This window comes from Tenrec ecaudatus, chromosome X (genome assembly GCF_050624435.1).
Source record: "Tenrec ecaudatus isolate mTenEca1 chromosome X, mTenEca1.hap1, whole genome shotgun sequence".
NCBI classification, from domain to species: Eukaryota; Metazoa; Chordata; class Mammalia; order Afrosoricida; family Tenrecidae; genus Tenrec; species Tenrec ecaudatus.
The window spans coordinates 168,332,083-168,360,015 of record NC_134548.1 but is presented as its reverse complement, the minus strand read 5'-3'; the positions used below and the strand labels follow the sequence as shown (position 1 = coordinate 168,360,015).

The following is a 27,933-nucleotide window of genomic DNA, read 5'->3' as shown; positions in this document are numbered from 1 at the left end:
GAATTGGTTGTGACTCATGGTGACACTCCCCACCCCCACCCCTGCTCCATGTACCACAAAATGAAACCTGATCCTCACAAGCATCTTATGTCCGGTGGAGGGGGGTGGGCATCGTTACAGAGATAGTGGTGGTCTATCCTCTTGTGAAGTTCTCAAAGTCTTTGGAATGCTGAATAGGAAAACATCCAAGTGTTCGAAACAATCAAGTCTCTTTCCTTAGCACTTCACTCTCGATGATTTCCAGGGTATTTTGCAATTAGGTTCAGTGTACAGGGAGGAAAAGTAAAGCCAGAAGGGTAGGTTGGAGTCAGATTACGTATGATGGGGTAGCCACGCTATGCCTCCATTATTGCCCGCCTTCAGTCTGCTCTGCATATTACAATCAGAGTGAACTCCTAAATATATAAATCTGATAGTCACACTGGTACTTACAACTCCCTAGGCTCCCAAAGTGCGATTATATTACCTTCCTAGTCTTAATTCTTTGAAATTTATGCCCTAGGTACACTTCTTGGTACTCATTTTTAAAAGTTTCTTTCAGAGCTTGATGAATTATATCATTCCCCTTGCTAGCTCTTACCACTTCAACCTTCTAAGAAAACTGCTATTAAGCCTTTATCACCTTTTAGAGATGTTCGCTTTCTCACTTAGGCAAGGCTCTAGTCTATAAAGATTTATATGGAATGCAAATACACATTTATCTATTAGAGTACATATCACATTATTACAAGCTTGCCAAACCTTTGATTTTCTTACTAAAACATGAGTTCCTCAAAGGTACGGACTTATTACTAAAAAAACTCAAAATGCACCACTATCAAGTGCTTTCTGACTCATAACTATTAGTGAACCTAAGTGGAGAGGAAATACAGCTGAAACCTGGAAATAAATTCTGTTTCAAAGAAGCACTGGCAAATCAAAATGTAAAGAAGGAATTTTGAATTTGTGAAGTTTTACATTTTTCTTCAGGAGACAATGAAATGTAGAATTTTTATACACTTTGTATAGTGAACTGGGTGAAGGTTTATAGAGAGGATGCTAGTTTTACGTGCAACAACTCAAGACACATTCTGATTCAATTCCCTCAATCTCCCATCGCCTATCCCACTTCATCCCTGTTTCCTGTTTCCATTCTTCCTTATTTCCTGACCACCTGAACTTTGTGTTTAGGTAAATACTGCCCTTTCAATTTGGAATTGTTGGTTATTTTTTTGTTTGTTTGTTTGTTTTAATCATTTTATTGGAGGCTCTTACTGCTCTTATAACAATCCATACATCGATTGTATTGATCACATCTGTGCATTATGTTGCCATCAACATTTTCTTTTTTTTAAAATCATTTTAGTAGGGGCTCATACAACTCTTATCACAATCCATACATACATCAATTGTGTAAAGCACATTTGTACATTTATTGCCTTCATCATTCTCAAAACATTTGCTCTCCACTTAAGCCCCTGGCATCAGCTCCTCATTTTTTTCCCTCTCTCCTAATGTGGAGGTGAGTTCAGTTCTAGACCTGAAGGGTATGGACCATAGTCTTTAGGGTCCCACCAGTCTCTATCTGACCTGTTAAACCTAGTCTCTTGGATGATTTTCAGGACTGTTTCACATTTTTTTGCCAGTCTAGCCAAGACCTTCTAACACGATCCTTTTCAGAGTATGTGGCAGTAGTAGCTGGGCACCATCACGTTATTCTGGTCTACATGCTGTGAGACCATGTGTGGGAGGCATTAGTCCATTGGACGAATTGTTCCCATGTATCTTTGGCTTTTCCTCACCTATCACTCTTCTTTCTTCTATATGGGGAGAAATCAATAGTTGCGCCTTGGCTGGCTGCTCACTAGCTTTTTAAGACCCCAGTTGCTACTCGCCAAATCAAGATCTTTGTGAACTATGTCATGTCTTTGTGAACTATGTCATGCCAATTGACTTTGGTGTCCCCTGAGAATATGGTCCTGTGAAATGTAGTATTAAGCTTCAGAACAATCATTTAACCAAGCAGGGCACTTTTGAAAGTAGGAGAGGGAATTTGAAATAATTAATTGATTCTAACTGCTCTACAAACGGTTCCAGGAAAAGCCAGGAATAAGCCATGTACTATCTATAGATATCTTGGAAGTAACTTTCCAAGAAGAGAACAGCAAGTGTAAAGGCTCGAGTAAGTTCCAGAAGCAGCAAGGAGTCCAGAGAACAGAAGGAAGAAGAGTGGGGACTAGCTCATGGAAATGAATTACCAGGTCAGTGGTTCAAACCCACCAGCCATTCCCACAGAAGAAAGATAGGGTTGAGTTGAGGCTATCAGCTCTGCTAAGGAATTTTAGCCTCAGAAACCCTATATAGGGCCCCTAAAAGTCATAATCAACTTGGTGGCGGTGGTTTGGTTTGATGGGCTTGCTCTGCAATAGGAAAGCACAGGAAAGTTTAAAGCACAAGAGAAACATGATCTGACTTGCATTTTACCAAACTCCTGCATTCTTAGAGAGGAGCAAGATGAAAGTAGGGAGCCTAGGCAGGGAGCTGTTGTGAAATTAAAGTCAGAATTAGCTAATGGACTGAGTGAGATTTATAAAAGCGGGATTTGGTGAGGAGGCAGGGAAAAAAGAGAACGAATAGAGAGCTAAAGTGTTGCCATGTTGACTTTAAGATGCCTATTGAGTTTTCTAGATGAAGACATCAGAGAGTTGGGTATGAGCCTGGAACTTAAATTCTGCTCCTCCAAAGGGTGTATTGTAAATCCCAAACCCCCATACCTAGGGTTGCAATCCCATTTGGGACTAGTTTTATTTGTTATGGTAATGAGGCCATATTAGTGGAGTGTGTGTCTTAAAACTTTGAACACAGAAATATATATGATAACAAGAGATTTAACACAGAAGAAAGGAAACATGGGTGGGGGAAGATACCTGCCACCTGAAGCTCAAAGAACAGGGACCTGCCCCTGGGGTTCACAGGGAGAGAACATCTTCTGTCCCCTAGAGACAGACAACACATGGAGCTCAGCCTTTCAGTCTTCTGTCTGTTAAAGCCATACCCTGGTAGACTTTCAGTTATAGTAGCATTAAGAACCTAAGCCTGAGGTCCAGAAGCTCAAACTGGAGATCAAAAGTTGGGCATCATCAGTGTAGGAATGGTATTTACTGATGAGATTGGATAAACTCAGAAACATGAGAGAGAGATTCAATGAATAACCCTCAGGGCACGCCAAATTTAGAAGGAACTAGAAGAAACAGCACATGAAACAGAAAAAGAGGAGGTAGAAAGGTAGGAGAAAAACTAGACAACTATTCAAATTAACAAGGAGAAAGCAAAAGTCTTCACAACTGGATCAATAAGCAAGAAATTATTGATAGAGGTCTAAATGCAGGCATGTACATATGTAAATATATCAAGAGGGGAATAGAACTATGCACTCATATCTATATATTAAGAATTAAGGTTGCAGATGGACATTGGGCCTTGACTCAAGTATTCCCTCAACACAAGAACACTTTGCTCAAACAATCCGGCATTCTGTTATGCTCACCTCACTGACCTGATAGCTGAAGACAAAATGGGTGCATAAGCAAATGTGAGGAAGAAAGCTTATAGTGCCTGGCTATTAAAAGACAGAGTATCCGGGGTCTTAAAGACTTGAAGGTAAACAAGTGGCCATCTAGCTGAGAAGCAACAAAGCCCACATGAAAGAAGCACACCAGCCTGTGTGATCACGAGGTTTCAATGAGATCAGGTACCAGGCATCTAAGACCCAGAACAAAATCATACCCAAGGTGAATGGGGGGGGGGCATGGAGTGGAGACTCAATGCCCATCTGTAGACAATTGGACATCCCCTACAGAGGGGTCACATGAAAGATAAAAGACAGGCAGGGTACAGTATAGCACTGATGAAACACACAACTTTCCTTTAGTTCTTTGGTGCTTCCTTCCCCCCACTATCATGACCTCAATTCTACCTTACAAATCAGATTAGACCAGAGCATGCACACTGCTACAAATAAGAGGCCGCAATACAGGGAATCCAGGATAGATAAAATCCCCAGGGCCAACAATGAAAGTAGAGATACCAGGAGGATTAGGGGAGAGTGGGGGAAGAAGGGGGAAATCGATCACAAGGATCAACTTATAACCCCCTCTCAGGGGGACAAACATTGGAAAAGTGGGTGAGGGGCGACAGAAGATGATGTAGGATATGAAAATAATAATGTATAACTTATCAAGAGTTTGTGAGGGAGGGAGGGAGGGAGGGGGAAGACATGGGGAGCTGAAATCAGGGGCTCAAGTGGGAAGAGAATTCTTTGAAAATGATGATGACGGCATATGTGCAAATGTGCTTGACACACTGGATGAATGTATCGATTGTTATAAGAGATGCAAGAGCCCCCAATAAAAGTATTTTTAAAGAAAAAGAAACTATTGAAGTTTTCAAGGATTTCATTTTACTTGTACCCACAATCATCATGCATAGAAAGAGCAGGCAATAAATCAAACAATGCATTGCATTGTGCAAATCTGCTGCACAAGACCTCTTTATAGTGTTGAGAAGCTAGGACATTACTTTGAGGACTAAGGTGGACCTGACCCAAGCTGTCATAGTTTCCATCATCTCCTGTGCATGTGAAAGTAGGACAATGAATGAGGAAGGATGAAGAAGCATCAAGGCATTTGAACGGTGGGGCTGGTGAAGAATATTGAACAAACTATGGACTGCCAAAAGAACCAACAAATCTGGCTTGAAAGTGCATCCAGAATAGTCCTTAGAAGCAAGGATGGTGAGGAGGAACGGGTCAAAGCCACCAAGAAAGAAGAGTCAAGAGTAGAGGGATCCCTGCATTGAGAACTTCCTTGATATAAGAGACAGAGAACTTTGATATTGGTGCTGGTAAAAGCCAGCAAGAATCCGTGGCAGAGAAACAGCAGTACCAGAAGGAGCAGAATAATGGAGAAGTTGAGTATCATCAGCCAAAGCAACAGCGGGAGCCAACTCTGGAAGAGAACAGCAGTTGCTTGTGTGCAATTTAGATTGAAGCTAAGGGGGAAAAAATTTAAGTCCACCAGGGCCCAAATAGAGTTTTGAGTCTATCCCATCTGAGTTGAGGGCTCATCTCAAGATCAGACTTAATACATTGAAAGCTAATGGCAGAAGAGATGTGTTGTGGGATGGTACCAAGAATATCTTATATTAAAAGGCAAAAGATCATTAAAACCATGGGAAAGAAAGAAAAGACCAAAGTAGATGTCAGAAGACACCGGAAACTTGCTCTGGAATGTAGAGCAGCTAAAGAAAATGGGGAAATTATATCATGAAAAGAGACGGGGCAGCTCGAGAAGACAAAGTATTATGAAATGTGCAAACACCTGGGATGAGAAAGCCAAGAGGGAAAAATATGCTCAGCTTTTCTCAAACTGAAAGAACGGAGGAAAAAATTCAAGCCTCAAGTGGCAAGATTGATGAATTCTATGGGTAAAATATTCAACTATGCAGAAAACACTCAAAAAAAGAGGGAAAGAATAGACAGTCCCTGTACCAAAAAGAACTAGTCAACATTCTACCATTTCAAACGGTAGCATCTGAGCAAGACCCCGTGGTGCTGAAGGAAGAAGTCCGGGGTACACTGAAACAAGGCTCCAGGAACTGACGGAATACCACCTGAAATATTCCAACAAACTGATGCAGCTCCAGAAGCATGCACTAGACTGTGCCAGGACATTTGAAAGGCAGCTATCTGGTAAACAGACTGAAAGAGATCCTTATCGTGCCTTTTTTTTTTTAGAGACCCAACAGAATGAGGTAACCATCCACATCATTATCGGGGCACACATATTCACTGACTTTGTGGCCTTGGGCTAGATCATGATGAGTTAGGCATATATTTTTTAACCTAACTGAGCAGCTCTAGAGAGGTGGGACCCACATATTTGGGTGCCCAATGGCGGCAGATGTGTCAAAACACCAAGTCCGTATCAATGGAGGTTCTCAGTACTCTGAGGTTGCTGGTGCTGTTTGGAGGTCTTCTCTCTTGGATTTTTTTTCTGTTTTGTTTGTTTGGATTGATAAACTGCAAGAAGAGAGTCACAGGATACAAAGACAGAATCATTCCTAACTCCCCATAACCCTCTGGTGTCCAAAAAAGTCTCTCTCACACACACACAATTTCACACCCCCGTGGCTATACTCCTAAGGTGCACAGTAGAAAGAACCTTGATAAGCACAAAATGGTCACTGAAAAAGAGAAAACAGCTTCTGACTCTTATCTGGCTGTTCCTATTTTATTTATTATTATTGTGTATTTGAGTTTTTCTTCTTTCTTTCTGTGTGTTTGTAGGCTCATCTGCTTGTTTGTTGCCACAGTAGATCTGTCACTTTTTAAAAAAAATAGTAATTTATCAATTCATTCAACCCCAAACTACTGATACTATACGACCCCACCAGCCTCATACCTCCAACAGTTAGACCTAATGGACAAAGACCAACACCCACTCCGAACCAACTGATCAGCAAATAAACACACCAAACTCACTGCCATTGAATATAGTCTGACTGTTAACCATGTGGGTTTTCAAGGCTATAAATTTTATTATATGTAATCTTTGGATCACATAGACGGGTGTGCTCCTTCCATGTGAACTTAGTTGACTCCTTGCTTAGATGGCTACTTGTTTGAATACAGCCTTTAAGATCCCAGACACTATGCCAATTGATAGCCAGTGTGTTAGAAAGGGTTCTCTAGAGAAACAAAACCAGGACACATGATTTTATATATATAGAAGAGAGTAGATATATACAGCATGAAGGAATATAACAGCTAATAAGTCCACACAGCAGTACAGAGGGCTCCGTTCAACTCACTTCCATGGAACAGTTAATATACTAGAAGTCCTTCAACTCAGGAGGCATGCTGGGTCCAAGGTCAAGGAAGCAGACAGCTGAATCTTCCATAGATCACTGCAGGCAGTCTGGTCACTGGCAGCAAACAGCAGGGCAGGTCACCAACAGTCAGCCAGAGGACAGGATCAGACAGTCCCAAGTCCAACCGATGTATATACCAGCAGTGTGGCAAAGCAGCTTTCAAAGGTACCTCAAGCTCTCTAGCCACATGATCCATGGGTTCGGTGCCTCACGGGTAGTGCAGCTCACAAGTTGAGACAGAGAACTAGAAGTTGCATGCACGTCTGATCATCAGAGAGCAAGAGAGAGAGAAAGGTGGGGCTTGCCAAGCCATTTATCTCTTTGTCCTCCAATCAAACTGTGACCTTATTAATCCCATGTTCTTATTGGCCAGGTTGGCACAATAAGCCTATCACAGCCAGACACCATCTGCTTTCTTCACCACACTTTGCTGTAGCACCCTTATCTTCAGTGATAACCTCATGAAGGTAAGTATCAAGCAGGGCCGTGTTATAAGAACTCATTGTTCTTGGACTGGGGCTAGAATTATGTGGGAGGCCAGAATCCATCTGCTTGTCCATAGGATATGAATGACTGACTTACTTTAGCAGTGTTATTATCATGACCAAAATAAAAAGATCGATTCCATTGATAACATCGATGATTTTTCCAATACTATGGAATTTAAAGCATTGTTAAGAAAAGGTTATGTGAGTATAGTCCAGCTGTGAACCACAGTCCATTAGTTGTTGCTTTGTACAGATTGAATTCTCTTTTTCTAAGTCATGTTATTGGGTGCTCATACTTTTATCAAAATCCATACATATATCCATACATCCATTGCGTCAAGCACATTTGTACATTTGTTTCCCTCATCATTCTCAAAACATTTGCTTTCTACTTGAGCCCTTGGTATCAGCTCATTTTCCCCCTCCCTCCGGGTTCTCCCCTCTCCCATGGACCCTTGATAATTTATAAATTATTTTGTCATATCTTACAGCATCTGACGTCTCCCTTTATCCACCTCTCCACTGTCCATCCCCTAGGGAGGTTATATGTAGATCCTTGTAATCTGATCCCCCTTTCTCCCTCACCTTCCCTCCACCCTCCCAGTATCACCACTCACACCACTGGTCCTGAAGGGATCATCCGCCCTGGATTCCCTGTGTTTCCAGTTCCTATCTGTACCAGTGTACATCCTCCAGTCCAGCCGGATTTGTAAGGTAGAATTGGGATCATGATAGTGGGGGGTGGGAAGCATTCAAGAACTAGAGGAAAATTGTATATTTCATCGTTGCTACACTGCACCCTGACTGGCTCGTCTCCTCCCCGTGGCCCTTCTGCAGTATGTCCAATTGCCCACAGATGGGTTCTGGGTCCCCACTCTGGCACTGCCCCTCATTCACAATGCTATGATGTTTTTGGTCTCTGATGCCTCAGACCTGATCCCTTCGACACCTTGTGATTGATTACACAGGCTGGTGTGCTTCTTCCATGTGGGCTTTGTTGTCCTTAGTTAGATGGCCTTAATTTTTAACTTTTGTATTATATATTAGCCGCCAGCTTACATACCTTCACATTCAACGAATCATATACTTTTTTTTCAACTCATCCAATGCAATCCCCTTGATATGACATCACTTATCCTACTTCCTCCCTACATGTTTCCATGCTGCCCTTTTGGTCTGGAACAGTTGATTCTTCTTCATACTTAGATTTTCAAGGACTTAGCTTAAGACAAAATAAAATCTCCTGAGCAAATCATTCCTGTCCTAATATATGGTAAAAAGAAAATGTTGTGCCAATGTATGAAAGAGAAAAAATATCCCTTACCATCTCAAGATGTTTACAAACCTCAATCCTAAAACTAGGGAATTTAAAATGAAACCATGGAATAAAACGAAATCAGGGAATTTAGGTATCTTTCAGACTAACTTCTCAATTGTCTATGTATATTCTTTACAAAGGGATTTGATGTTATTTCTATAAACAAAAGAAGTGCTTGAGAAATGCTGGTTCTAGGAACCAAAAACACAAACCAAACTCATTGTCACTGAGTCTTTTCTGACTTATTGTGACCTCACAGGCAGAGTAGAACTGTCCTTTTCAGGTTTCTGAGAGTTTTAAACCTTTAAATCAGACAGCTTCACCTTTCTTCCCCTAAGTGACTGGTGGGTTTGAATCCTTGACCTTGGGGTCAGCAGCTCAATGTGCAGCCCACAACGCCCCCAAAGCTCCTTAGTTATATGCACAAGCAAATAAATTCTACAAATATGTGAAGATTCATATTAACGTTAGAAACACTAATGAAAGAAGGTGTCATGCCACAGTTTGAACTTCACTGTTTTACTATCATGAAATACCATTGTTTTAATATCATGAAATACAAGTACAAAACATTATCCAAGTTTTTACCACATTAAGAGGGAATAAAACATTTGTACTTTAACCAGAATCTGTATCATCTAGCACTAGCCACTATACCCACAGACTTACATTGGAACTTATTAATTCTGAGGCCTTATCATGAATAAAAAGCGCAACACCTCTTTTCCATTGCAAATTGGCATTCACCTTATCATTCCAGTTAAGCTGCTTTGGAGAACCTTTAATAAAGAAAAAAAATCCCTTAGCAGTGAGTGCTAAGTAAGTAATCTTATTTCACATTAGTCAAAGTCTTCTATGTTGGCATCGCTAAGACACTGTGCACTACTTGGGCTAAGAAAACATGTGGTCTCAGTAGCCCTCTTCCTGTTTAGAAAGGCAAATTACTGTTTCCTGAAAAGTTCAAAATATTATGATAATTAACTAGTAATCCATGAACCTCATTTACATAAGACAAATCAGTGGTCCCAGTGTCATAAAACTTCACATGCATGGGAGAAAATCAAGCCTATAAATAGTCAAACTATCTTTCCTACCTCAAAACTGGTTTAACCACATAAAGAGTAACTGTGCTAGTGCCTTGCTTTCAGTCTAGGGTCATTTCAACTCAGTTTTCTTATGACAGGCAAATCGATGAAAGCAGTGTTTATTTTATTGGGAAATGTGAAAAAGAAAACAACATACGACTACTTTCATAAAACACTGGTAACGAATTTTGTTTATGAATTAAAAAAATGCCATTTGTCATTTTTAAAAGTTTTAATCCTCATTCTTGCTGCTAAAAAATTATTCAAAGTTATGTCAATCTTTAAGAATAAACTTTGGGGTATTCAAAATAATGTATGCTTGGAAAACAGAACCACACTTTCAATTGCCAGCTTTATGCTTTGTTCTTGGTAGAATCATCTTTGTTTCTTCTTTTTACATCCCAATTATAAACCCTAGCCATATCTGCAAGAAATGTCAAAGAAAAGGCGAATACAATTTTAAAGACACAAAAATTATGCACACGAAATACTGATAACAACTAGTGTTATAAGTAATTTTGCTACATTAACTGCTGAGATTGGTATAAAATGAACAATTGTTAGCATTTAGAGTCAAATCTGGTATTCCATTTAACAAATATGTGCTAGACACTGTCAAGTTTCAAAGAAAGTCCCTCCTCCTGATGCTACCACGTGACATTTAAATCGATGTAATTATTACGAACATACTTGAGTATAAGCCGAGTTTCCCAGCACATTTTAAATGCAGTTTTTGTGGTAAAATTTGATGCCTCGGCTGATATTTGGGTCAGCTTATACTTGAGTATATACAGTAGTACTTTTTTTAAAAAAAATAACCTCCTCCCTGGGGGACGGACTACAGAAAAGTGGGTGAAGGGAGACGTCGGACAGTGCAAGATATGATAAAACAATAATTTATAAATTATCAAGGGTTCATGAGGGAGGGGGTAGTGAGGAGGGAGGGGAAAAGTGAGGAGCTGATGCCAGGGACTTAAGGGGAAAGCAAATGTTTGAGAATGATGAGGGCAATGAATGCACAAATGTGCTTTACACAATTGATGTATGTATGAACTGTGATAAGAGTTGTATGAGCCCCTAATAAAACAACATCAGTACTCTTCTATTGTACCCTCCCTTTAGTTTTATGGGGCATTCAAACATCTACTACAAGTCCGAGTGCCTGACTAAAGAGGGGAAGTCTCTAGGGTTTATCATGTAGTGAATCATTCTTCATAGTTGGGGTCTCAAGAAATGGAACACATGTCTGCACACTTTCCTACATTCTCCAACACTGTCAAAAAGGGCCTTCGCCAAGTCGGTAGGGCTTATCTTCTAAGAGATCTCCTTTTCTTTCACTCCTATAGCCCTAATTGTTTGTTCTTCTCACATGGAATTACGTTTTCCTTTCCAGAAGCATCGCCCTCGCCTTGGCCCTAAGTCAGTCATCTCACCGAGCGATGAAGTCGCTCTACATTAGCTGTCAGTCATATGGGCCCTGCACTAGGTTTCTGTGTGCCCACAAGGGTTGTGTCTCTGCCATGTGCTACAGACACGAGGTAGAGAAGTTTACTAAAGAATTAGGCTTATTGGCAAAGCACACAAGACGAGGGTTGGGACAGGGAGATGACACTGGCTGGCTGGGGGCAATATCTTATATGTGACAAGGCTCAATGAAGCATTTTCACCACAGGAGAAAAAAATGGAACTTTATACTGGAGACAGTGCGATGGTCTGACTCTAAGAACAGTGACTGTAAGCTATGGCGATGGCAGGAAAAGCTGACAAGGCGGTGGGGCTGAGTGCATCCGGGTGGCAAGGGAGGCAGGACAGAGGACAGGGGTTAGAGGAAGCCTGGGAGAAGAAAGTTAAGAGGTCCTCGAGCCCAAGCCCATTCTTTCCCCTGATCCAAATGTCCTGCACTCCTCCACCCCTTCCTCCCCCACCTCTTCTCTCTACTTGAAATCAGAAAGTACCTTTAAAAGCAGCTCAAGTTTTATCTTCTCAACAAAGCCTTTTCTGAACTAACTCCAGCTCATACCTGCCTTCCTCTAACTGGAAAGTGAAGTGGGTGCCATGGTGGCACAGTGGTTAAGTGCTTGGCTTTTGAGGGACAGGCCAGTGGGTCCACAGACAGGAGAGATGTGGCCGTCAGCTTCCGTAGCGATTATAGCCTGGGAAACCCTACAGGCTAGTTCTACTCTCTTCTATGAGGCTGCTGAGTCAGAATCCACTCAAGTGATACAAAACAACATGAAATTGCCTTGGTGTATCTATTAAACTTACTTTTATTTTGCTAGGAAACTCACATTTAACTGGTTTTCCATGTGTAGTTCTAATGGAAGCATTACCTACATCTGTATGGTTATTGCTTTTATTATTCCGCAACCTAAATTAGCATAAAAATATCTTACTCATTAAAGCAACACAACTAAGAATGTTAAACAAAGATTTACATATTTTACCTTCCCTTCGTTTTTGTTTTTGCTTTTTTTAAAGAAAGGATACTGACTTCCGTGGTAGTAAATTGGTCTCGAAGAAAGTCCAGGTCTTCCTCGAGAGAATCCAGGTTCTTTGTGGCAGTTCCTAAGTTCTTTTCCAACAGTGCCTGTGCTTCATCGATATCATATTCCAGCATTACATTTGCCTGAAGAGAGAAAATAATGGCAACGATGAATGTTTACACTGTGCTCTAGATAGGATCCTCTCACAGAGACCCTATACAGCAGGCCAGACTGCCCGTTTGTTTCCAAGACTTAACTCTTCGCAGGAGTAGCAAGCCCCCCATCTTTCTCTCTTGGAGCGGCTGGTGGTTTGGAACTGCTGACCATGAATTGGCTTCAACTCTGTGGCAGTTAGTTAGAACAGGGGTGGGCCCTGAGGTCAAAGTGGATCGATCCACTGCTTGTTTTTGTAAATGCAACTTGATTGGACCCAGCTAAGCTCTACTCATTTACATATTGTCTCCGCTTTTATGCCCCAGTGGCAGAGGTGACTACTTGCAACAGGGTATGGCAAAGGTCATCTACTTTTCTATAGCTCAGAAAATGGAGGCTCAAGTGGGTCAGCTCACATCGTTCATAAATAAATGGGGGGTTGAAATCACCAACTGCTCCAAGGAAACAAGATGGGGCTTTCTACTCTCATAAAAAGTGACTGTCCTGGAAACCCACAGGGGTTGTGATTGGAAAGAAACTCAATGGCAGTGAGTAATGAGAATCAGGCTGCTGGTTATACTAATGAAGTAGGATGTGAGTGGGATCCAACACCCTCACTCAGCTCTCAGGCTTACTGTTCTAAGAGCAAAAAAGGAGGAGCGAGGGAGACCTCACTACCACCTGTAAAGAGCCAGGGACAGAGCACATCCTTGGACCCAGAGTGCCGGCACTGAGAAACTCCTAGGACCTGGGGAAAACAGAATCCAAGATACAGGTCTTTCACCAGAGCTGACAGAGAGAGAAAGCGCTCCCCTAGAGCTGGCACTCCGTACGTGGCCTCTTAAGCATGCCCCTCCAAGGTTTTGGAATCTGGGATTATGAGAGGAAATCACCACTGTGATGGTGTTACGTCCTGAGGCTGAGCACACCTTAATATGAGGAGATTTTCTGAGTGAGCCTAATGTAATCACATGAGCCCTTAAAAGCATCACAAACTTCCTCTGGAGCTCCCATCCACTGCCTCTAAAAGCTGAGAGATGGCCCCTGGCTTACAGGCATCCTGGCTCTGACCTCCTAGAGACTTAACTGTCGTTGTTGTTAGGGGCCATGAGTCGGTTCTGACCCATAGTGACCCTATGCACACTAGTTAGTTATGAGATTTTAAGCCAGGAAATTTGTGGTGATTTGTTACAGCAGGAAAATAAAACAGCTCCTTTCACTCAGCAATGTGTGAGACTCATCCTTGTTGCAAACAGTTTTTCTTTCAAATGTTATCAGTTAACTTTACAAATCATACAGGGATAGGGTGAGTCCTAATCCCATCTGTGTGGTATCTTACAAAGATGATCAGACACAGACACACAGAGAGAAGCCATCAAGTGCAGGTGCATTGAAATGGGGCTGGAGTCGGATTATCCTCCCTTGTGAAGTCAGAGGTCAGATGTGGCGTCCATGCCATTTACTCATCATTTTAATAAAAATAACGTGGGCACAATGTCCACTGTAAATGTATGCAATGGTAGTGGCTAGCAGGAATAGCACAGCCAGAACTTGGCCAACTTTAGAGTGTAAATGCAAATCAACATCAGACCAAGCTTAATTTCTAAGAAGTGGAAGTCAAACATACCTCTATTCTCCCACCTTTTTTTTTTTTAGGAAAAGAAACATTTATTTAAAGAAAAAAAATCCCAAAATTATTTGCTGAAAAACCCCTGCATTTTTGTGATTACATTTATCGGAAGGGTGGGAAAAAAATTAAAATGTCATTTGGTTTGGGGCAGCAGACTGACTTATTTCAGGAAAGGACGAATCCTTGGTTACTTCTGAGCATCAAAACTTATGTAGGTTTCTCTTTGGAATACAGCCTCCATTCAGGAGGCTCCTCTCTTCCCCTCTGAACAGATGCTGGGTTTCAGCCAACTCTGAGTGGAGGGGCAACTAGCACAACACCGTTGCCCCGCACAAAGAGCACTGGAATATTCCGTCTCGTTGATTTATATATCTCTTCATACGTCTCTTCATCGATTTCTATAGTAGTCACAGTCTCTTCCACATCTCCCAGTATCATATTTACATGCTGATCATAAGCATGCAATCTTCCTCGAAGCTCTCGGTCATTTCGCATTTTCACATCAATGCGTTCATCCAGGCTGAGCCGAATGAGATCCAGAGGCTCCTCTACTGTGTTGGTAGTTTGTTGCTGGTCCACATCGTCCGCCATGCTTCAAATGCGGAGCCTATTCTCCCACCTTTTTACCCACTCTGACCACTACTGGCTCTGTCTTCAGTGGTACAGCCCCCGACCCATGTTACCGCTTCTGTAGAAGGTTCCTTGCCTCCCTTCTCTCTGCTTTCCCCTTCTGTTTCTCTCTCTCTCTAAAATCCTCTATGGATCGGGTTGATAAAACACCCAAACTCCTTGTCAATTCAAAGCATGGTACTTCCATCAGGGTCACAAACTGAACCATACCTTTCTGATAGGCCAGATACTTCATTTGCATAATAGGTAATCCCTGCAAGGGCAGGCTACAATTCAGGATCAGACCAAAAATATCACACCAAGTTGTCTACAGGCTACCTAGGAAATGTCAATGGACCTGGACAAAAGTAACAAACCCTTTGGGGTAAAAACAAGAACAAAACAAAGCAAAAAACTCCTTAAGGTTGGGGGAGAGAGGTGGTAAGCCCCACCCCCACCCCACCCAAGAATCAAGGCAAAAGACCAAGAAAGGAAATAATTTCATCGCAATATGTCTATGTAGATATATAGAAAAAATGCTGAAAAGATACCCATCAAACCATAAGAGCACACCCCTAGAGTGTAGGATTAAGATTTGAGAAAGGAGAGAGACTTTCATTTTTCATTCCATATTCTTCTGTATCATTTGTTTCTGTTTTTTCAACAAGCTTATGTTAAATTTTACTTTGAAACATTTTTCCAAAAGTGAAAAAGAATCAGCATAACCTGAAAAGGAGAAGGTCCTTCCATGGAAGGTGTTCAAGCTTGGGTGCGGTGGACCAGATTGGTGAGCCACTGGAAAGGCAAATTTGTCAACTTATACGCCCTGAGGATCAGTCAGAGTTCTTCAGACAGCAGCCAACCAACCAATGACAAAAATGATTACATCTGAGATGGAAGAGAAGACTATAGCTTCCCATTATAAATTTTCAGTCCTACTTGATCTTTTAACCAGGATCATGTACAGTTACAATTTTAAAAAGCAATCAAAACATCATTCATCCAACAAACTTTTACTGATGTGTGCCAGATATTTTTATCTTGGCTGAAAATACAACTCCTCACTTACATTCAAGTGGGGAGCACAAATAGTAAACTAATAATAAACACAATGGTCCATAAGCTATCAGGGAATGAGATATTATGCTTCAAAGAAAACCAGTTCAAGAGAAGCTGACACAAGAGGACGCTGTCAGCAGAGGAGTCACAGTAGGTCTCTTGAGGGAGCTCATGGTTTAAGCAAAGGACTCGGTGCAGGGAGTATGGAGGACGGCGAGTACAGGTCTAGAAGCTGAAAGGTGGGGATTGTGAGGAGGCCACCAGGCTGAAGCAGAGTGACAGGAAGAACGGAGCGAAATGAGTGATGAGAGGGAGTGGGGGCTGGCACATGTAAATCAAAACCTCTCAATTCAGCCCTTGCTAATGGGGAAACCACTGCAGTGTCTCAAGCAGAGAAGAGCTGTTATTTGACACACTTTAAAAGGCATGTGCCGGTGGTTCAAGAGAATAGTCAATAGGTAATTGTAAAAGCTGCACAAACTCCATTTCTTCAGCAATTATTTTTTCATGATTACTATGTGCCAAACATTCTCGATTTGGAAAATCAACAGTGAACCACTCAGAACCTGACTTGCAAGGGGCTTACATTCTTATTAAAGAGGTAGGGGGAGGAGGGGTAGTGATAGGCAAAATACAAGAGAAATAGGAAATGTTAGGCTGAATGAGTAGAAGGCAACAACAGAACAGAGACCCGAAGGGAGTAAGAGCTGGGAACATCTGGAAAAAGTATTTCAAGCAGAGCGCACAGACAAAATAAAGGTAGCCCATTCCCTGCATGTTCGTTCTAGGTCTAGCCAGAAACCCAGCATGAGCATGCAAGGAAAAAAGCAATTGGGGATAAGGTCAGAGAAATTACAGGGGTTATCAGACTTATTATCCATTCAAGAGAGAAACTTAGGCTTTCCCTCTAATGAGATCAAAAGCCCCTCAAAGGTTTTAGACAGAAGGAGAAAAATGCGTAGGCCATTATTCCTGTAGTCCTGGTGGGAGGTTTGGATGGTTTGGACCAGGGTAGTACAAATGAGGAATAAAAGAAGTTGTTGGATTCTCATATACAACTAAGAGAGCATTCCACTCCCATAGAGTTAGTCTCAGAGACTCACGGGGGCAATTCTACCCTGTCCTTTAGGGTCCGTATGAGTCAGCATCAACTCGATGGCAGTGAATTTGACTTTTGGCTTATAAAGCGAAGAAGATGCTGATGAACTGCTTGAGGGAGGGCTCAAAGGTTTGGTTGTGGTTCTGCCATTGACTGACGGGAAAGAGAGTGGGAAGTACAGGGCCTGGGGAGAAGTCAAGGGCACAAATAAGAGGTACAGACGAAGACAGATATAATGAGCTGGGAAAGCTCAGAAAATAAAGTGAAGAGTAAGAGAAAAACCATTATGAAAGCCAGAGTCAAAGCAACTAAACCAAATACATGTTACTCTGAAATTTATAGATGACAAGCCAGAGAAAATCATAAATGAAATTCAAAATCTAAATATTAAATAACTACCACATAAACTCAAGTATAAGTCGAGTTTTCCAGCACATCTTTAATGCCGTTTTTGTGGTAAAATTAGTTGTCTCGGCTGATGTTCGAGTCAGCTTATACTGAGTACATATGGTAAACCAGAAAATATGACAGATATGAAAACAAAAGACATTAAATTATTTCTTACTCCCAAAGAAAGTAATAAAAGAAAGTGAACAAAAATATAATTAAACGTGTAACAGAAACCATCTTTTCTGAAATAAACACTTGAACTTGTGAATCAAAAGGTCACAGCATCTCTAGGAAAAACAAATAGCAATACAGTAAAACCACTGGCCACTAAAACACATTTAAGTGTATTTTTTAAATTTCAAAGGATTAGAAAAAGGATAAATAGTAACAGTGAATCTCTCCTTTTAAATATAGAACTAAAAATAAGCAAGAGTGGGAATTATGACTGCTGAATAAAACGTAAAAGCTGTACAAACTCTAAGATTAATCTAACAAAAATCGAGAGATGGAAACTAACAAATACAGAATCAAGTTTCCACATGCTATTCTGCTCATCGTGTAGAGCTCAGCTACTGTTTCCATAAGCCTTTCCTAACATCAGCTGACCAGACAAAAAAGAAAAGAAACTCACTGCCATCACATCAATGCTGACTCCAAGCGACCCTGGCAGACAGGGCAGAAGTCCCCTGGGGGAGTTTCCCAACTCTAACGCTGTACAGGAGTAGGAAGCCCAAGAAACTAGACGCCCTGGTAGCATGGTAGCTATGCACTGGCTGAGATTCACTCCTCAGGAGAAAGACGGGACTTTCTACTCCATGAATAGTTAATGGCTTGGGAACTCACAGAGGCACGTATTCGACTCTGTCCTATGGGGTCGTGATGTGTCAAAGAGTTTGTTTATTTTGGGTTCTCGTGCAGAGCGGCTAGTGATTTCGAACTGCTGACCTTGAGGCTTGCAGCTCAACATGTAACCACAATGCCACCAGAGCTCCTATATCAGCTGACAGAGAAGACCAAACTCTGTCCTGGAGGGGTAAGCTTGTAATGCTGCTAAGAGGAGCAAGACAGAAAAATTATAGAAAAAGAAGGTCTTAGAAATCATCTAAAACTGAAACATATAACCTTTAATCCTCAAGGTCTTTGTAATAATCTTTTATCTCCATAACTTAATAGGGCTCTTTCTAGAACTAATAAACTTTTGTGGAGAAGACACATTTATCATAAGTTTAGCAATGCAATTTCTCTTTTGTTCCTATTCCATTTCCTTTGTTACATGCAAGTCAAAAAAGGTAGCAAGGGTTTGGGACAGCTTGTTTTATGGGAGAAGAGAGATGTGAGCATCATTTTACTGTGCTCCTCAAACTCTTAATTCCAGGCAGTTTCCAGTATGACTGACTAGGATTGGACCCCTGCATTTTTTCTACAATCAAAGGGAAATACGCTCGTTAGACATATTAAGAATCCTGTTTGGCTGGAAGAGCACACTGGTTGACAAATTTCAGCTAAAGAAACTATGCCTATGACATTTACTTACCCCCAGCCACAGACACACTTTATCAGTAGGAGGAACTGAAGCTTTGCAGTACAGGTTATCTGCCAATAAGAATCTGGTCTCCAGTGAATTGGTGGATTCCTTAAAAAAATTAGAATATTGTAACAGGCCTATTTAATATCAAGGGTTTCAAGGAAAGAATCTCTGAGCTGCATGCAAGACAGACGTATAGCAGCACCATCATCATGCAGATGCAATGATAAAAGACAGGACACTAGGGTCAAATATCTGAGCATCGATTCTGGCTCAACTACTTACTAACACTGTTAGCATGGCATGTCACTTACCCTCTGCGTGTCCCTCATCTGTAACATGACCATACGAATAGTCCCTACAAGAGCTCCTGGGTGGCACAAATGGTTAAAACCCACCGTAGAAGACAGGCCTGGAGATCTGCTTCTGAGAGGTCACAGCCTTAAAAACCATACGGGGCCGTTCCACTCTGCACACATGCAACGTGCCAGACTCCACGTGGTGACGAGTAGCGCTGGCCTCTACACCTCTGAGGGTTTGGGTCAACAGAGCACACAAAGGTGGACGTGCACAAGTACACAGGAAACTCTTACAAGCTGAATAAACTCACTGAACTGTGCAAGTATTCACTACTATTATGTCGTGACTCATGTTCAATCAAGTAACAAATCAAAACCAGATATAAATAATCATCTCAAAAAAAGGCTTATAAAATGTAATCTTTATAGCCTGGTTTGATTTAATGAGTACTAAAGGAACACTCAGAAGATTGCCAAATTCAGTTCTGCCAGGAAGTAGCTATGTGACACTGCTTTGGTAAAATCTAGCAGATATAAAATAGGAATGTGAAACAGTTTCTAGGAGTATTTCCAGTTCTATAATTCTTTGACTTACTCCTTTTTTTCATATTTTTTTAATTGTGGAAAATGACTCACTCTTCATTCTTCAGGAGAATAAATTGTATTCAATTTTCATAAACATCACATGTAAGTAACTTATGACGTTTGGGCCCCAGAAGGAAATCTGACTTGTGAGGCAAACACCACCACCACAGCGTTCAGTGCAACATACGCTGTGTATAACGATGGCATGCACTCAGCAACGCAGGCTGAGCACAAACAAACCAATAGTGACCCAAGGGCCCAGGGAGCATGCCTCTGCCTAGTTCACTCCTATTTACAATCAAAATCCTAGTTGACTCCTATTTACCAGCAAAAATAGACTTACTTTTTTCTTCTGCATGTATTTGAGAATTTCTAAAGTCTGCTTGATTTCTGGAATCTGTCCTTTCAGCCTATGAACAAGCAAACAAACCAACAGAAAGTTAACTTAGTGTTTTACAGGTAAGAATAAAACTCCAGGACATAGTCTCATTGGCTCTGTGTTTTCGAGCTGAGAACCATTTACAAATACTGCTTCCCCGAAAGTAAGACACCCCCCCCGAAAATAAGACCTACTCACACCTTTGATCCTACTACAGGATTTCTTAACATTTCTGGCCAGAATGTCAGCTTCAATCAGGCAGAAATTCTCATATGTTTTGTTCATTGATAGCTCCTAGGTGCCTGGCATATATTAGTTGAACTGAAATTAAAGTTTATTGTCTTTCCCCCCAACTAGACTGTTGCCTCCACAAGCGCAGGGATTTCTGTCTGGTGTGTTCACTGTCGTATCCCAGATGTACATGATATGGAAGACTGCAATTACATAGAGTCATTTTTACCCCTCCCATTTATGGCTAGAGCATACATTTCTTTTTTTTAACATTTTATTAGGGACTCATACAACTCTGATCACAATCCATACATACATCAATCGTGTAAAGCACATCTGTACATTCTTTGCCTTCATCATTTCCAAGGCATTCGCTCTCCACTTAAGCCCTTTGCATCAGGTCCTCTTTTTTCCCCCCTCCCTCCCTAGAGCACATATTTCAAACTAAAGTGAAGTTCCAACCATACCAAAAAAAAAAAAAACCACCTCAAAAAGGCCCCACTTTTCCTCCTCTATGTCATCAATTTCCCCCTCTATCTTAACTCTCCCATCAGCACCCCAACCTGTTATTTCCTCCACCTTAACAAACAACCTCCTTGATTTTACTTCCTCTTCTAGCTCTTTCCTTTTTATAGCAAAGTTCTTCAAACTGTCCATATAGGATGTCTTTATTTCCTTCCCCCGTCCTCTGGAATCATTAACAATGATCCCTCTGTCAAGGTCACGATGCCCATTTGCTGCCAAATGGGTAGGCACTTCCCAGGCCTCAATTGAACTGTGGTACCCTCATTCTCAAATACCTCCCCTTTCCTTCCATGAGCCCACTGTTCTGGTTTTCTTCTGCCCATACTAGTTGCCCCCTCTCAGCTTCCTATGCTAGATCCTGATGGTCTCCCATACTCCTAAGAGTGAAGTGCCCCAGAGTATGGTCCTAAGGCCAATGTCTCTATGACCTCTTTGAACTAAATAGTCTTATTATTTTTAAAATAAAATTTCAAATAAACTTTTATTATCAAAGTAGCATACGCATGCTGTAGAAAACAAAAACAGATAAGCAAATAAAAACATCAGCAATCACCACTGTTAATATGCTTTTAGTGTCCATTCTTTCGTTCTTCTGTGCATACAAATACTTTTTTTCTAAAATGAGAACAGTTTCTTGTTTCCTGACCCATCTTGCCATGTCAATGACTTTCAGTCCATTTAGTACTCAGCTTCTATTCAAAGTTCCCCCAATTATTACCAAAATCAAATGAGAGAATGCATCTAAAAACCAGTGTTTAGACTATTTTGTCCCGTCAGTCTACCTCCAAACTCAAAAGCAGCATTGCAGATTGTAAAGCCATCTCCTCTTGGGAGTTTTCCCTTTCATTCCTTGCGCCCCTCCAGATCATGTCTTCCCCTCATCATTTTGTACAAAAGCACATCTACTGTTCTGCTTTTGATATTATCTATGACCTCCACCCCTAGACTGTGTCCTTGCTGAAAGCAGATTTTTCACTACCATTGAGTCAACACTGACTCACTGTGACCCTCTAGGACAGGATAGAACTGCCCCTGTGGGTTTCTGAGACTGGGATTCTTTAAAGAGGTGTAGAAAGACTCTTCTTTCTCCGGAGGGACTGCCGCTGGTTTCGAACTGCCAACCTTGTGGATCACAGCCCAACTGGTAACCATAATGCCAACAGTGGGCATTCCATAAATGCATACTATATGAAGAACACTGACTCCTGAAGATTGCAGTGACCTTCTTTCACAGTGAAGCCACTCTAAAAATATAGGGAAATAAAGGATTGAGAGCAGGATACTATTGCCTGGGAAAGTAATGACTTCTGTGGGCTCTCACCTCAGTGAAAATTAAGGGTGAGCTAAGATGCTATGACCTCCGAGGCTTCACTATCTTTTTGACTTGGTGTTCAAACCTTCTGTAGACTGACAAGTGCTGCGAAGACTGTGGAACAATTAGATGTCTTATACATTCTTGGTGAGTATAGAATGGGAACGACTTTGGAGAACTTTAGCAATTTCTCATTACATTGAATATACACTTACCAGGTAACTCGGCAATTCCACATCTAAGGTACATCCCGGGGAAATGAAAATGTATGTTTACACAAAAAGTTAAGAGCCAAGCCCCAAGACTATGCTCCCTAGACACCCTTCAGGCATGGCACTGACCTCTCACCCCTTTCTTGGCTCAACCTTCAAACAACAGATAAGCCTATAAGATGACCACCAACAGGAGGTACACACTCCTAAAAACAATCAACCATACAAGATCCAGAGGGCAGCGTTTGCCCTAGGATAAGCTCAGAAGGCAAGAAGGACGAGGGAAGCAGGAGGAATGGAACCTCTCAGCATGGGGAGGCAGTGGGCAGAGTGCTGTCCATTGTGGCGATTGCTAATGCCACAATAGTCACAAGAATTGTTGAAAAGCAAACCAATGCCTCGGCAGTGTTCAACCAAATCACAACGAAAAGTTAAAAGCAAACAAAAAACCACTTCAGAGCTGAAATCCAAATGACTACCAAAAAATTCCTACAATGCAACACAAGCTGGTACTAAAAAGGCACTAACTGTTGGAATGTGTATGGCAGTCTCTCAAAAGCATCCAAGTCCAAGAAGCCTGGCATAGCACTTACCATATGTTTCTATGTGTTTGACATTCAAGCACCAAAGCACAAATCAAGTCTGATTGTGACTCTGCAGGGTTTCCAAAGCTGTGCATCGTGACTGAAGCAGGGTGGCCAGTGGGTTCGTTATTAGCCAAGCGCCTAACCATTGAACTACCAGGACTCCTCTTCAAGCACAGGCCAAACAAAGTTATGGTGAGAACAATCAGAACAGTAATTGCCTGTACAGGTAGGGGCTGGGAGGCAAAGCTGCCCTGAAAGGAGAAGAGAACTTCCTGGAGAAATGGACATCTTCTTGGCATTGAGGTGAGCAATGGTTACAGAAGTCAAAACCCATCAAAACTAAACACTCATGAGATAGATATTTAAGTGTATTTGAAATATGCCTCAATAAAAATTGGGGGGGGGGGAATTAAACCATTCAAGACATCAAAGATTTTTTTCAAATATTTTTGGAAAATTTGTAACTTACCTCCTTTTCTTTTGAGCAAGATTGAGTTCCATAAACTTGTACTTTTGGTATTGTTCATCCAACTTCTTCAGTACTATATCTGCAGTCTCATTCCCAGGCTGTTTCATGAAAGAATCTACATCTTCCTTTAATATAAAAAATATAAGGTATTATAAATTTTAAAATTCACACAAATCTTTTGACTGCTTTCTTTTCTGCAAAGAAAAGAAACAATGTTTTTTCTCTAAAGCCTTCCCTGATTAGTTTTTTCCCCAAACACTTGTTTTTAACCAAAATTATAAAAAGTTTGAGAGCATTTCAAATGTACACATAAATTATGTGGCTAATTTGTTCTTCCTCTATTCTCTTCTCTTTGCTTTTCATTTAGATCTTGTCAGCTTTATGCATGCCCCAGGAAGCTTTGGTTCTAAATATGAAAATTAGCAACGATCAAATGCACTGTCTAGGGTAGCCTAGTCACACAATGATTCTGCAGGCTGCATGCTGACATCAGCGCCATTGTTTTTTAACTCAAAAAGCTATGCCATAGAAATCATGATGGCATTAGGTTCCTAAAAGGCAAGCCACAAAGGCTTGCCTAATGATCAATAAGTCAGCCGGAAAGCCCAACAGCATCCCTGATGATGTCGTGGGTTACAGGTTTGGCAGCTAATCACAAGGTCAGCAGTTTGAACCCACCAGCCGCCCACTGGGAGATGGGGCTTTCTGTCTCAGAAACCCACGGGGGGCAGTTCTACTCTGTCCTATAGATTGGCTATAAGTCAGAATCGACTCGATGGCAGTGAGTCTGGAGCTTTTGGGGGTACACATGGTATACACTAGCAGGAGCTTAGATGCTAGCAGGCAGAATGAACAAACGCAGCATAGGACTGTGGCTAAAGGACTTGCCTGGTTTTACATCCAGGCGTCACCACTTACTAGCTGGGTTGACCTTGGAGGTGTTACTTAACCTCCCTTGGCCTCAGTGTCTTTATCTGTAAGCATAGACTGAAAATTTCTTTTCCTCACAGGATGGTAAATGTGTTAGCATGCTTTAAAATGTTTAGAAGAGTACATGACATCTAAAAAATAAATTTCAATAAATGTTAAGCCATTACCATCCTACATTGGTAATTCAGTGGTGGAAATCTCACCTGCTACAAAGGAGTCCTATCTGGCAGTGGAAGGTTACAGACTAAAAGAGACTAGGAACAAAGTCCTGGGATCTACTTCAGAAAACCCTGTAGATCACAATGATCCAATCCCAGGCTGATCCTAGGGCTCGAGCAGGACTGGGCAGTGTTTCATTCCACTGTACATGGGGTAACCATGAGGACAGACTCGACAGCAACTGACATATTTCTATAATATAACATGCTACGAATTCTATCTTACGGTGGTGACTGGGGAAAAAAGAGAGGGATGGTGTATCTGAACAATATATTAGAAGATGATAAGTTCATTAAATGGATGGGGATATGCATTTGAAGGGGAGATGGGGAAGGAGGAGTTCTGACTTAATCGTTATGGTATACTCAAACCAGAAAAACCTCACTGCCATCGAGTCAATGCTGACTCAGTGACCCTATAGGACAGGGTAGAAGTGCCCCACAAGTTTCCAAGACTGTTAACCATTTGAGGGAGTAGAAAGCTCTGTCTTTCTACAGTCTATCAAAACAAAATGGAGCCTTGATAGCACTGTGAGTTAGGCATTGTACAGTTACCCACAAGGTCGGTAGTTCAAACCCACCAGTCACTCCAAGGGAGAAAGATGAGGCTATCTGCTCCAAAAATTGGCAGTCTTGGAAACCCTATGGAACAATTCTACTTTGTCCTATGGTGTGCTATGAGTCAGAATCAACTCGATCACAGTGGGTTTGTGGTTTTTATCATAATAAAATAAACAGGTTACCTGGCATATTTCCATTATGAAAGCGTATTGTCTCTCATAATAACTCAGAAAGTATTATCTCCATTGTAGTTAAAGGAACTAAGACTCACAGTGGCAAAATTAAATGTCCCACAGTAAGCAATTTGGAAGTAGAGGTGGGATTCAAATCTACTCAGATACCAATGCTTTCCCCATAATACCATGATATGTCAATGAACTTGGGAATATAAAAATCATTATATAAATTTTGGAAATATTATGCTGCTAGAAATTCTAAATTTTTAAGTCTAGAAAAAATTTTCAGTGAGAAACAAAGCAGTATAAAGTCAGAGTATTTATCTCCTGATAAATTTTATCCCCTTGAATTCGATTTCTGAATACACCTCTAGCTGACCACCATGATTATAATATTTAAACTAAAAACAAACACATAAACCCTCTCTCCCATCAAGGCGATGCTGATGCACAACAATCCTACAGGACAGGGTAGAACTGCCCCTGTGATTTTCGTAACTCTTTACAGGAATAGAAAGTCTTGTCTTTCTCTCAAGGAGTGGCTGGTGTTTTCCAACTGCTGGCCTGTGGTTAGCAGACGAATGCTTAACCCCTACAGCACATGGGTTCCTGTAGTAGTTTAAGGCACAAAGGAAATTCGATCCCTAGCTAGGAACACATAGACTGCACAAGTAGAACAACTGTGGGCAGCTGATTTGGTTGGTGGATCCAACCCACCCAGATGCACCTCAGAAAAAAGGCCTGGAGACCTACTTCTGAATGGTCACAGCCTGGAAAGCCACACCAATTTTGCAGACAGGGTTGCCAGGAGTGGAAACTGAGTGGGAGTCAGCAACTGACCACCAGGCTTTCCTCCCCCAAGCAGGAGATAAAGTAAGTATGTGCAGCCCCACGCAATGCCTGCATTCAGAGCCTGTGTGACCCTGGTAAGGGACAGACGCAAGGGCACTGCGCCTCAGCTTCATCAACTGCAAAATGGGGATGATACCAACCGCTATGCGTTTTAGAAAATCCTTAGAAAAGTACTGGCAAATAATGAATACTCAATTTTCTCTATAGCTACTATTGCTGAGAAATAATTAAGAAATAAATGGCACAGCTCAGGGAGAAAATGGAGACATTAACTACAAAATTACTATCAACATATGCAAATATACCATATAAAGCAGGTATGTATATACATTTTTTTAAAGGAATGATGCAGGAATAGTAAAAAGGGAGCTGGAAGGAAATCAATTTACAAATGAAAGCAACACACACAAAACCCCCAAACTCACTGCCATCGAGTCAATTTTGACTCCTGGGCCACCCTAACAGCATCTTGGTTAGGCGTTGGGCTTCTAACTGCAAAATCAGCAGTTCGAACCCACTGGCCACGAAGCATTCTACTCCCATAAAGGGTCATAGCTTCGGCAACCCACAGGGCAATTCTACCCTGTCCTATGGGGTCGCCATGAGTCGGAATTAACTGGCAGCGAAAACTAAAGCGAACGATTGAAAAAAAAAATCCCATCAGTGCTTTATAGTGGCTCAGCCAGAGCTGAGTAAGGATGCTGGCCAAAAAGGGTGGTCCAAGGTTTCCTCTCATTACAAACAGTTTGCCAATATTATAGCTTGCTAGGGTCGATTGGCTCTCTGTCGGACCTGGGTCGGGCTCCTAGTGAAGCCTCCTATTCCGTTTCCCTCATTCCTCGCTAAATTGTTAGAATGATGGGCCGCCACCGAAATATGACCTCGCGATGGTTTGACTTAGAAACCTTCTCCAAAGGGGCCATTACCTTCGCAGCACCTCCGAGAACTTGGCAGTCACCAACCACCGATGCCCCTTCCCCCAGGGACCAGCCTGTCTGCCCAGCTTAGGACCTGAACCCCAACGGTCCAGCCTGCTCCACGGCGGGCTCAAGGCCCTCTAGGTGTCCAATGATCTCGGCGGAGTCCCCAGCTCTTTACCGCCGGCCCTTCTCCCGTGTGCCCAAGGCGGCAGTCAACGACACAAGGCGGCGGCGCGGTCGCCCCGGCCCAGGCCCTACCGCCCCGCGACGGCCAGGTCCCCTTCTCCTCAGAGTGAGCCCAGCAGAGACCGGCCCAGCCGAACACGCCCTCCCGGGACCCTCCGGGGTCCAGGCCGAGGTGGGGTCAGAGGCCAAAAAGCGTTCAGTCCTCCGCCTTGGGACAAGGGGTCAAGGGCCGCCGTGACTCTCACCACAAACACGGCCTCAGGAATTCCCAGGTGGAGGCGTCGCAAGCTCCCCGTGGCCATTTCTCCAGGGGCACCACAATCCTTAGCAGCCGCCATCTTGGTGAAGCGAGTTTGATCAAGCGAGCGACTAACTGCCTCCCAGGTTACCAGCCCGCGTGAGAGCCGTGATTGGCTCGCCCGCCCCTGAAAGCCCGCCCCCTCCCGGTGAGTCTGCGCGATCATTGGTGTACAGGAAGGAACGGCTCCTCTCTGCTGATTCGCCCAACCTCTGGCTGCTGATTGGCTGCCCTCAGTCACACGCGTGGAAGCGCCGTTAGCGGGGGAGGGGCCAATACGCGCCTCTGGGGAAAGGTGTCTCCGTGCGTTTGTGGGTAGGTTGGAACCCTGAGAGCGTAGGGAATTACGTGATGGACTGCTAATTACAAGGTTCCTAGCAATAAAAAGGGGGTGGAGGGCTTCTGGACGGAGAACCCAGCAGTGTCCATTCTCCAAGCATTCCAG

General features: G+C 42.2%; 1 protein-coding gene and 1 pseudogene across 4 annotated transcripts; both read right to left on the bottom strand.

Moving 5' to 3' along the window:
* Positions 1-6,584: 6,584 nt before the first annotated feature.
* VBP1 (VHL binding protein 1) lies at positions 6,585-27,574 on the bottom strand. 4 transcript variants are annotated; one of them, XM_075538265.1, is made up of 6 exons: positions 27,436-27,574; positions 23,348-23,472; positions 19,976-20,042; positions 18,758-18,856; positions 12,288-12,426; positions 6,585-6,898 (listed from the first exon to the last, which is right to left on the bottom strand). In XM_075538265.1, exons 1-6 carry the CDS (start codon positions 27,526-27,528, stop codon positions 6,882-6,884), a joined length of 540 nt encoding a protein of 179 aa, XP_075394380.1. In that variant the 5' UTR covers positions 27,529-27,574; the 3' UTR covers positions 6,585-6,881. The 4 variants fall into 4 exon arrangements, with proteins under 4 accessions (XP_075394380.1, XP_075394379.1, XP_075394378.1 ...); XM_075538264.1 differs by lacking the exon at positions 6,585-6,898 and adding an exon at positions 6,923-7,563; XM_075538263.1 differs by lacking the exon at positions 6,585-6,898 and adding an exon at positions 7,571-9,494 and having other exon boundaries at positions 12,245-12,426.
* LOC142433129 (U6 snRNA-associated Sm-like protein LSm3 pseudogene) lies at positions 12,434-18,739 on the bottom strand (annotated as a pseudogene).
* Positions 27,575-27,933: the final 359 nt, after the last annotated feature.

What these genes read in the sequence shown, in the direction of transcription:
- VBP1 (XM_075538262.1), bottom strand. Translation starts at nt 27,528, where the DNA reads ATGGCGGCTGCTAAGGATTGTGGTGCCCCTGGAGAAATGGCCACGGGG. An exon ending in CTTGCTCAAAAGAAAAGGAG is followed by an intron (nt 20,043 to 23,347) that starts GTAAGTTACAAA and finishes GCTTGTTCATAG; the next exon opens with GCTGAAAGGACAGATTCCAG. An exon ending in AATACATGCAGAAGAAAAAA is followed by an intron (nt 18,857 to 19,975) that starts GTAAGTCTATTT and finishes AATTTTTTTAAG; the next exon opens with GAATCCACCAATTCACTGGA.